Source organism: Capsella rubella, unplaced genomic scaffold (assembly GCF_000375325.1).
Source record: "Capsella rubella cultivar Monte Gargano unplaced genomic scaffold, Caprub1_0 scaffold_2, whole genome shotgun sequence".
Classification (NCBI taxonomy): Eukaryota; Viridiplantae; Streptophyta; class Magnoliopsida; order Brassicales; family Brassicaceae; genus Capsella; species Capsella rubella.
Genome location: NW_006238922.1, coordinates 10072364 through 10082853, shown reverse-complemented (window position 1 = coordinate 10082853; position 10490 = coordinate 10072364). Strand labels below are relative to the sequence as shown.

Sequence of the window (10490 nt, the reverse complement as noted above, 5' to 3'; positions counted from 1 at the left end):
CATTGTTGAAATATGAAATACTTGGAAAACAATCAACTAGTATATATATGTCCAATAGTCGTACAATAATTTGAGGTGTTTGAAACGAGTTGTGATCAATCCTCTCATCTTTCTTTTATTGATAAATTAATTACAACATGCGTGATTGCGTGTAGTGTTTATAAAAAAAAAGACACATGCATGTACTTTATGATACTAGAACGTTGCTAATGACGAAATGAAACAATGAAAAATGGTGTAACACTAATTAAAGGATGTAATCATTTTCTCGCTAAAGGGATCTAGCTATTCGAATCAGTTGTGAAGTTAAAATAATAACATACTAATAATTAGAAGATCCTATAATATAATTGAGAGCAGAAAGTTGTGGTAATTTACGTGGTGTCATCATATATATTACTTTCCGAAATGAAACGTAACATAAGAAAGAGAGAAAAAGATATCAGTGAAAAGAACAGCTAAACAAAGACTAGATAACGTTTGAAAAGGGGTATATTTACAAGTTGTATCATTCAATAACGATCATGGACCTACCCAATATAAAGACTTTTTTATTGTTGGGGTAAATAGTATATAAAATAAATCTAATCTTGACTAGAAAAATAAAATCCATAATGAAACTTTTTTCCGGTTATTTTTCAATTCGATTATTGGGTCGTTATTTCGAAACGAACATCTCTTTCATGGTTCTTTTTTATAGGGTATGGTGAGTAATTTCGTGCTTGACTTGTAATAAGTCATTGGTCCATTTCTTGCAATTAATAATTAAAAAGTGTATTGTTGTGCACTTGATCATTTTCTTGATTTTAGACTAACCTAATTCAGTTGACTCGTTCGTCAATTTCATAAGGAAATTAAAAAAAAAACCTTTCTAGGTAATATTGTGGAGCTCTTTAAATAATCAAATCAGTAGAGACAACCAATATAGCAATTTTACGTTTCTTGTTGTCAAAGTCTGTCAATTTTCACGTGAATATATGTTCATAGCAAGATCAAATATAATTGTGATATATATTTTTTGTTTATACCTTTTCGCTTCTTACGCATTAATGATGGGATCTGTTTACATTTTGTAACAGGTAAGAATCTGATTATACTGGAGCATATCTTATAAAGAAACCATCTGTACCAACATATCCTTAAAGTGTATAAAGAAATTAGTCAGTGGCAATGTGGCATATCTGTAAGTTGCTAGATTAGTTATGGATTAAGACATAATTTGTCAGCATGTAATTATTTTGAGGAATAAAAAGATTTAAACTCACCCACCTGGCCCCTATCACGGACCGCCCCCCCTTAGCTTTAAACAAAAGTTTTCGAAAACGAAAAAAGGGAACTACACAGAATGTAACATTACACATGCGAAGATTAGACACCACAATCAGCATATATATATATATATAATACTATTTCTTATCTATTTTTATGTTTAATGCGTGATTTCATATTCTAAAGTAATATAATATTGTATCATTCCAATTATATTAAATTTCACACAATGTAATTTTATCTATATTATTATTCCAATTTGTTTTAGCATTAGTGTTTTTTCTTTCTCTTGACACCAATTGTATCAATAGTGTTTGTGACTTTGTTGTACGAACTTTCTAAAAATCTGATATTTGAGTTGGGCCTTGGTTGCCAAAACTAACAGATCTTATAGGCTTTCTTTATTTTTTTTTGTATTGGGACAAAGTCCACCTGTAATAAATAAGTGCGTGCGATTTCTTTTTCTTGTCCAAGCCCGTTAGTCTGGTCCGAAACTTATCATTTCTAATTTCTAGTTTCTATCTAGTCGTTTGCTACACTTCTCAATTTGGGTTGGCTAGTAGAAACTTAAATCTTCATTTTGTATAACTTCGGAAATGTTTTATAAGCTGGTTTAGCTTACAGTCACTAAAAATGTATTTTGATATTATACATTGTGTACGAGCTTAATTAGGTTTAGCATATATGAGATAATATCTAATGTAATCTAAGGCTAACTATATATGTATGTGTAGCCGACGGTCATTTTCAATGTATCAAAAAATATAGAATCGTTGTTCAATTTTATCTTTTTTTTTTCCTGACTAAAAACAATTTTAAAAAAGTGTGATTCTTTTTCTTTCAGAAACACTGTAGAAGGATTAAACTGAGATATTTTTGTTTTTTTCAATTTAAATTATATAATATTTACTGAAATAAGATTAAAGAGTATATAAAAAAGTACGGTCACAAATGAATCAAATACACTGTAAACAATAATTATAGAGAATCAAACACATTCATAATCAATCTTTAATTTTTTCTTTTTCTTTCTACCTAAAAAATCATAATCAATCTTTATACCATAGTTTAATATAACAATAAAGATTGGATAATAGTTTTTTTTTGTTTTTTTAAACAAACAGATTCATTAACGAGAAGGAATAACAATGAATTTAAATTGGGGTTTATGGATGTATCTTAGGAGTTTTGGAAGAAGATTTTTGTTGTTGCTCGAGTTTCTCGAAAAGAGAACCATCATAGACGGCTCTCACTGTCTCTTTCTGTAGCAAACCATTCTTGTCTTTGCACAAATCATACAATACCGTCCACTCCGCATACGCTGCAAGCCTGCCATTTTTATTTCACATATATAAATGAATCCAGATTCATATTTTTGGTATATAAAACTAAAACTAAAACCAAACTTGGGTTTGGATGATAATTACCCTCCCATACGATCATTTGGTTCTTTGTTTGCGTTAAGGAGTTGTTTGAGTTCCTCCTTGGTCAAAGCATCGCTATGTGTGTGAGCATGCTTCGTAAATATCTCCTCGAACTTGGAAGCAACGAATCTTCAATAATTGTTTTAAGAAAACAAGAAATATATTGTACTATTAACTATAAGTCTATAGCAAAAAGTATATATATACTATAGTTTAACAAGCAAATTATAAAACAAGAAAGATACCGTACCGTCCATCCTTGTCGTAAACGCCTGAATCGCTTCCATGTTTGGCAAGGTGGATGTTCTTAACCTCTATCGGAAATGATAACGAGAACCCTTTCCCCTGTAACCAAACACAACATCATTGATTCTTTTTCTTTCTTTCTTCTTTTCGTAAATCGTAACATATATAATTTTTTTTTTTTTTACTATAATAATATTTACCGGACGAGTTTGGCTGCTGAGAGCCATGTTTATGAACACAGAAGCAAATGTTGACAGCGCATATCCACATCCGATTGCTCTAAATCCTGCTTAAAACAAACAATAAGGTTAGTGAAAATATACAAGATCTTCGTCTTTTTATTAAAAAATAAGACCATATATAGCACAACACACACAAAGACAAGAGATCTCTAATACAAATCTTGTTTTAGAGATATAATTAACACAAGACTACTGATATGGACATTTTCGTTGGTAGTTTGTAAGATCGTACCTTGAAATGTCTCCGAGGGATAAATGATGCCATCTTTGTTTCTGTCGAAGAAGGAGACATGTTTCTGCAAGAAATTACCTTCTTCCGGAACAAATTTCACTCCTACAAACAACAAAAGACAAAAACGTTTTAAGATGGATCTAACGGTAAAGAAACATAACTACAAATTTGAATGTTGGGAAAGAAAAAAAAAGAGTACCATCTGAATTAGAAGAAGCCATGGTCTGAGAGGAGGAGGGTGAGAGGAGAGAAAACTGGTTGAGAGAGGAAGCAAATGAAAATAGTGAGAAGAGAAGGCAACACAAGCATCTTTTATATTTAGAGATTTGACTGTTCATTGTTCTGTTTATTTTATATGATAATGAGATTAAGATTTTGATTCGGTATGATGCCAATGTAATATTAATATATATAAGGTAAATAGTAACAGCTAAATGAATAAATTGCAAAATTAAGAAAGTTTTTTTTTTAGGGTAACATCTTGCATTAAATAAATACATATATAAATTGTAATGGTTGAATGTTAGCTAAATCTAATTGAATTTATTTGTGAGATTTGACGGAATCTAACAGAATTATTAAATATTTAACTAGAAAATATGGTCAAATAACTATGAATAATAATATATAGAATATCTAATAATAATCTAGATAATGAAGAAAAATAACTTAATGGCTCAATAAACTAGTATACTAATAAATAAAATATGAAAATTATTCTAAAAATAATTAGTAATATAACTAATAATTTAATTGATGAAATTGATATTATCCTTCCATGGTTGTATTTTTAAACTTAGAAAAAATCTCTATCAAATAATTATTGAGTATGAATATTGAAATTCTGATATATATATCTACATATATACTGAATAATATGCAATGTTTCTATAAATTTTATTTATTTATTTATTTAAATTTATCAAAATAATCGAAACTAACCAAAGTTTTCAGAAAATTATACCGACATAAAAATTGAGCATAGTTATGAATGTTTTTATATGTCACCATTAACATCCTAATTATTTATAATGTTAGTACTTTTCCATGGTTTTATAAGAATATAATACGAGTGAATAAGTGGGATGTGTCGGGCATTTGTTTTAACTGCTATCCTTAATCACTCACCAGTCACCACGTTGCTTTCTCTGATAACTTCCATACATTTTTTTGTTACGAGGAGAATATTTTTAGTGTTCATTACTCTATGTTGTGCTTAAATAGTTATATTTATTTTTAATCTATCACTTCAATGTGCAATTGTATTTCCATGTGATGGTATTAATGACAAAGTTGCAAAAGTTTTGTTATAGCCTACGGCATTCTAGAATAAGTCATCATCTAAGTATATTTATCGTGTAAAAGACCCCAAAAAAAAACAAAACGAAAGAGAATATATCGTGCAAGCAAGACTGAGAAGGTTACTGAATTTAACTATGACCAGATTGAAGGCAGATTGGGAAGGTCAGCACAAAAATAGTGATATACATTACTTATCGGCAATGGAGATGATCAAATTGGTGAATGGGTGATAATGAAACTATTTATGGTGGAGATATAGGTATCATCATTCGTGGTTTAAAACTTGACATTTTGAAAGAGATAGGATCCGCAGAGTATGTGATACAAAAAGATAAAATTCACCTTTTTGGTTTTGGCTTATATAAAATTAAACTGAATCAAACGAAATTAACCGGTTCAATATATAACTTACCAATCTTTTCGATCATTAGGTCAAGGGGTTTGCGTTGAGGGGTTCCTTGTTTGGGATCCTCGATGGTCAAAGGTGGTCATAAATAAATAAGTGACTTATTCTAGGTAAGGTACTATATTATTTGTTTTTTTTTTTTCTCTAGTCAAAAGCCTTTAAATCTGGTATCACTTCACTTCTTAATTCATTGTTTCCACTTCTCAATCTGGTTTGAATACAAATGCCACAGCAAGAACATTTAAAGCGCAAACCTAAATTCCACTATCACTTTGGAACGTTGAGCCAAAACCATTGGACTAACCTGGTTTGGTTTACAAGATTGTACAATTAGTCAAGTTCATGGAAACTCAGTTATGTTTTGAGTTCAAATTAATCTACACTACTTCTACTAGAATAAGATACAAACAAGTAAACAATTGAACAAGTATGTACACAAATAATCAAATATACGAAAAATATTATTTTATAAAATCAAACACATTGCAATCTTCACACCATAGTAATTAACAACAACATTGAATTACTAACTTTTTATATAATAAGATAGATCGCACACAAGCAGAAAAACATTATTTAAATAAGGATTATCTATGGATGTTTCTTAGAAGTTTTGGAAGATCTTTGTTGTTGCTCGAGTTTTTCGAAAAGAGAGCCATCGTAGGCAGCTCTCACTGTATCTTTGTGCAACAAACCGTTCTTGTCTTTGCACAAATAATGCAATATCTTCCACTCCGTATACGCCGCAAGCCTGCATATATATGATCATCACGTTTTAGGTTTTGGTTTAGAGCAAAGAACTAAACCAAACCGGTTCGATCGATACTTACCATCCTTTACGATCATTAGGTTCTTTGTTTGCGTTTAAGAGTTCTTTAAGTTCCTGGTTAGTCAAAGCATCGCGATGCGTGTGTGCATGCTTCGCAAATATCTCCTCGAACTTCGAAGCCACAAACCTAATTTCAAAAAAAAAAAATGCATTTAATTTAGATTTCCCAAACTTCAATAAATTAATTGAGAAATTAAAAGCATACGTACCGTCCATCTTTGTCGTAAACACCTGAGTCACTACCATGTTTGGCAAGGTGAATATTCTTAACCTCTATAGGAAACATGAACGAGAATCCTTTGCCCTACAACCAAACACACATCTTTGATTATTCCTTTTTTGCTTTTGTAACGTATGAGATTTACACTTTTTTAACTATACCAATATTTTTTTAAGATTACCGGACGAGTTTTTCTGCTGAGACCTAAGTTTATGAACACAGAAGCGACTGTTGACAACAGATATCCACATCCGATCGCTCTAAATCCTGTTCTTGTTTTTTTTCAAGATCCGACAGTCAAATTAGTAAAAATGTCAAATTTTTAAAGATCTTGATAAGACCATCATATAACAGCCACACATTCTCTATTACAAACAAATCTAGGTTTTAGATATATAACGAGGTTTTGGTTAAGACAAGTTTTTTGATAAGACCGTACCTTGGAATGTTTCGGAAGGATACACGATACCATCTTTGTTCCTGTCGAAAAAAGCGACATGTCTTTGCAAGAAATTGTCTTCTTCCGGAACAAATTTCACTCCTACAACCATCAAACAAGAAAAGTTAATTGTACAGATGAGTGATAAATTACTAATAGATGAATGTTAGAAGAAAAAAAAGTACCAGTGGAAACAGAGGAAGCCATGATCTCAGAGAGAAATAGAGAAAAAGAGAATAAAAGTAAAAACTGAAAATAGTGAAAAGAGGATGGCGAAACACACGCTTCTATTTATATTTAAGTAAGTTCTGTTCTATGTTATTTGGTATTGGTATTATGATAACAATGTGATTAAGATTCGTTTCGATCTAGTGCGGTTAATATAGAGTTATATATATATATTCCTAATCGTCGTACTTTATTTTTTTTTGTATCTATCTGTTACGCACCACGTTACTTACGCTTATTACTTTCTTTTCATTTATTTCAATTACAATATCATTCACATTATTCTTCTTTTTACTCGGAAATAATAATTATTAGTTTTTTTTGGGTGGAAAAATAATAATTTTTAGTTGATTACACTAAAGTTGTGCTTTTTCAAAATTTTAAATTTCAATAAAATTTTAATATATCTAAATCATTATCCAAAATGTAGTGGTCTTTAAAAGTAATTATAAAAAAATTTGGTGGTAATCATCCATATATAGGTGTACATTACAAGAGTTGGTTCTCAACGTAGTGTTGTGCATGTAAAACAAAGTTTACAGTTTCACATATATTTATCAAAGACAACGTAAACATTACAAAACTCTGGATATGGCTTATGACAAAACAACATGTACACACAATGACACAAACTGATTTTAATTTCTTCCAAGTTTCAATCTTCTTCTTATAGTAAATGCGTACATGAAGTTTTAACCTTCTTCTTATAGTAATGCGTAAATGTGAACGAACGGCTTTGATGACCATGATATCAATTAGACTTTTACTAAAAAAAATGACTATTTCTCCAACGTACGTTTCAGTGTTATGAAAATTACGGGGTTTCTAAGAGTGGTTACAACTGAGACACGATTTGAATTAAAACTAGTCTAAAACAAGAAATGTTTTAAAAGATGGTTAGAAACTTTAAGAAACGGTATTAAATATTCACACGCATTGGAAGAGTGAAGTAACAAAAAGGTCCATTGCCGTAAAGATGAGTGCAAACGGATTCCTTATGCTATTGTCTCTCTTGTCAGCTTTGTTCCAAAGGCTAATAATTATGATGAGAAATTGAGAACGCTAATATCAATTCCACTTCACATTCACATTTGGTATAGGTCTTTGCTTCTACACATTACCATAACATTCCCTTTCATATTCTAATCCAAACCCTTTTCAAAAACTTTTTTTCCAAAGTTTAATCATTACACTTTTATTTCTAAAAACAAAAATCACAACATCATAATTCATAAAGAATGGATTTAAAGATTTTAAACACACAATTAATTAGTCCACAACATTGTAATATTTTGCTTTTGACAAGCTAAGCACTTTCAAACTGGCAATAATTTGTAAAGTTTATTTGGAATCCAATCTAATTTGTTTTAGAAACTCTTGATTCATTATGGTATGGTGTGACTAATTAAACATATTGGTCTTGCTTTCTTGAGTGAATGAACAGCTTTAGTCGCCTAACATTACTTCAAATGTTGGATTTGTATTACCAACCGTTGTAGTTGATAGTTTGTAGGATAGGTTTATGTTGGCGGTAAGAGGTGGTTTCAACCAACCATTTATTTAAACCGTGTTCTTATATGTGTGTTCCAGAAGGGTTCAATCTCAAACCACTTCCAGTTGTACTAGCAATCAAACCAATACTCTGAATCATCATCATCTCGTTGCATATTCACATACTACTACACTGCCTAGAAATTGGTAGCAAGATCTCAAAGAGTAGCACGCGTTACATGACTTCAACAAACATTTTTCATCAATCTGCCAATATGAAAAAGTGCATTTCTTTGCCCACCTCCAAGTTTTGCTTTATCAGTTATATGCAAAGGCTCTTCTTTTGATGCGATCTTTAACCCCTTTGTCCTTCAAAGTAGGCCAGATATTCACACACAAAAGTCTAAAAGCAAAAAAGTGAAGGAGGGTGAAGGTTTATAAAGGAACACCTGTTTTGGTGAATATATTCTCAAACATTACATACTACATAATCAAATTGGTAGGATTAAGGCCTGTAGAAGAAGAGGTTCTGAGGCAGACCATCTCAAAGAGTTAATTGATGTTTATATACACTGTTTGTCTCTTTTAATTCTTACAAATTCCACATTAGCACCCTTCACATAATACAACATTTCACCACTAGTCCCTTTGGGTCTGTCCTCCCTTCCTCGTGACCTGATGAGACAATTAGTTTCTGTTAGAGAAGGTACAAAACGGGTTTCTCTGCTCAGAGGAAAACTGGAAAAGTTTCAAAACAAGACACAATGCACATTATCCCCATCAAACGAAACGAAGGTTACCTTCCACGGGTTGAGCTAACTTGCGGTTCTGCGACGACATCATTTCCTTTTTAAGCTGCATGAGTAAATCCTCCATTGTGTATTCTCTTCTCCAATTAGCAAGCATAGGGAAATGACTTGGATCAACCTGATCGTTCGGTTCAACCCAGCTAGTTAAAAGGACATGTATGCAGCACAAAAAATCATGCAAAACAAGATCCCCTTATCACAAAAAACTTTGCTTGTTCCAACTTACCACTCCATTCTCAGGATTGACACAAGCCATGTTAATCCGAGTCTGGAACCTCACAGTAGGTGGACTTTCTGGATAATCCTTTCCACAGAATAGTTTCAGCTGAAAGATCTTTCCTTCATACGCAGTCTGATAACAATAACAACATCAATCTCACTACTCAGATACCATAAACTGTAAACAAAATATAATAATTCATTTTCCCTATTTGTCTTTCCCCATCAACCAAAAATGGTTACAATGCTACATAAGGCTAAGATCTCAGCATAAAGATCATATAGTGACAAACAAAGTAGCTCAACTGAAGAGAAACATTGAAAGCAATCTAGCTATATCATATAAAAAATTGCATCTTTTAAGGTTATAACAAACATATGAAAAATTCCTTGTTTTGTAGCATAAAAAAAATTGAAACTTTATACAGCACCACAAAGAGATAGAGTCATAGAGAAAGGGGGGGGGGGGGGGGGGAACGTACACTATGAGGACCAAGAATGGTACCAGTCCAAGATTGCATAAAAATATCATCAGCATTATCCATTCCATAGCTCACAGTCCCATCTCCAATTCCTTTCTCACCTCTTTCTAGCTCTTCCAATAATCTAAAGTTTCTCGGAACTGCAAAAAACAAAACCAAATCAAATCGTTATCTGTATGATCAGAATCATTACTCTTACAACGTTGGGAAGCAACAACAACAAAATTGAGAAAAAAGGTCAACACTTTAAACTCAAGATTCGAAAACCAAACAGACAATAATCGAACGAAATAAACCCTGAAACGAAATTGGAGAAATATTACTTACCAACGACCTTCTCTTCCTCTGAACCCATTTGGCTGAGATTTGTATGTTAGAGAAGATGAAAAACAGAGAGAGATAGAGATAGAGATAGAGAGAGAGTCTAACAGCTACTGTTCGTCAGAAAGGATATGAATTGTGAAAATTAAAGGAAAGAACAAAAAAGGAAAAATAAAATAAAAAAGGAGAGAGAGTTGGTCAAGTGCGCGTAGTCGCACGGTAGTTATTTTGCAACCCCACTTTTTCTCCACCACCTCCAACTATTTTTATGTATTTTTATTATTTTATTTCTATTAACTCCAAAAAAAAAAATATAATGATTTTCTTTATA

General features: G+C 31.6%; 3 protein-coding genes across 3 annotated transcripts; all 3 read right to left on the bottom strand.

Annotated features, from left to right (window-relative positions):
- Positions 1 to 2266: 2266 nt before the first annotated feature.
- LOC17895064 (probable peroxygenase 4) lies at positions 2267 to 3721 on the bottom strand. The gene is made up of 6 exons (XM_006301538.2): positions 3613 to 3721; positions 3414 to 3515; positions 3140 to 3225; positions 2944 to 3038; positions 2697 to 2822; positions 2267 to 2598 (listed from the first exon to the last, which is right to left on the bottom strand). The coding sequence occupies exons 1-6, from the start codon at positions 3632 to 3634 to the stop codon at positions 2436 to 2438; spliced, it is 594 nt and encodes a 197-aa protein (XP_006301600.2). The 5' UTR covers positions 3635 to 3721; the 3' UTR covers positions 2267 to 2435.
- A 1840-nt stretch (positions 3722 to 5561) lies between these two features.
- LOC17895127 (probable peroxygenase 4) lies at positions 5562 to 6925 on the bottom strand. The gene is made up of 6 exons (XM_006300492.2): positions 6795 to 6925; positions 6610 to 6711; positions 6352 to 6437; positions 6160 to 6254; positions 5952 to 6077; positions 5562 to 5872 (listed from the first exon to the last, which is right to left on the bottom strand). The coding sequence occupies exons 1-6, from the start codon at positions 6814 to 6816 to the stop codon at positions 5713 to 5715; spliced, it is 591 nt and encodes a 196-aa protein (XP_006300554.2). The 5' UTR covers positions 6817 to 6925; the 3' UTR covers positions 5562 to 5712.
- Positions 6926 to 8743: 1818 nt separating this feature from the next.
- LOC17896275 (ubiquitin-conjugating enzyme E2 variant 1B) lies at positions 8744 to 10308 on the bottom strand. The gene is made up of 5 exons (XM_006301942.2): positions 10166 to 10308; positions 9839 to 9978; positions 9364 to 9489; positions 9129 to 9255; positions 8744 to 9003 (listed from the first exon to the last, which is right to left on the bottom strand). Exons 1-5 carry the CDS (start codon positions 10191 to 10193, stop codon positions 8945 to 8947), a joined length of 480 nt encoding a protein of 159 aa, XP_006302004.1. The 5' UTR covers positions 10194 to 10308; the 3' UTR covers positions 8744 to 8944.
- Between the last annotated feature and the right edge of the window lie 182 nt (positions 10309 to 10490).

What these genes read in the sequence shown, in the direction of transcription:
- LOC17895064 (XM_006301538.2), bottom strand. Translation starts at nt 3,634, where the DNA reads ATGGCTTCTTCTAATTCAGATG. An exon ending in GTTTACGACAAGGATGGACG is followed by an intron (nt 2,823 to 2,943) that starts GTACGGTATCTT and finishes CAATTATTGAAG; the next exon opens with ATTCGTTGCTTCCAAGTTCG. An exon ending in CCAAATGATCGTATGGGAGG is followed by an intron (nt 2,599 to 2,696) that starts GTAATTATCATC and finishes TAAAAATGGCAG; the next exon opens with GCTTGCAGCGTATGCGGAGT.
- LOC17895127 (XM_006300492.2), bottom strand. Translation starts at nt 6,816, where the DNA reads ATGGCTTCCTCTGTTTCCACTG. An exon ending in GTTTACGACAAAGATGGACG is followed by an intron (nt 6,078 to 6,159) that starts GTACGTATGCTT and finishes TTTTGAAATTAG; the next exon opens with GTTTGTGGCTTCGAAGTTCG. An exon ending in CCTAATGATCGTAAAGGATG is followed by an intron (nt 5,873 to 5,951) that starts GTAAGTATCGAT and finishes ATATATATGCAG; the next exon opens with GCTTGCGGCGTATACGGAGT.
- LOC17896275 (XM_006301942.2), bottom strand. Translation starts at nt 10,193, where the DNA reads ATGGGTTCAGAGGAAGAGAAGGTCGTTG. An exon ending in CCATTCTTGGTCCTCATAGT is followed by an intron (nt 9,490 to 9,838) that starts GTACGTTCCCCC and finishes TATTGTTATCAG; the next exon opens with ACTGCGTATGAAGGAAAGAT. An exon ending in TCAATCCTGAGAATGGAGTG is followed by an intron (nt 9,256 to 9,363) that starts GTAAGTTGGAAC and finishes CCGAACGATCAG; the next exon opens with GTTGATCCAAGTCATTTCCC.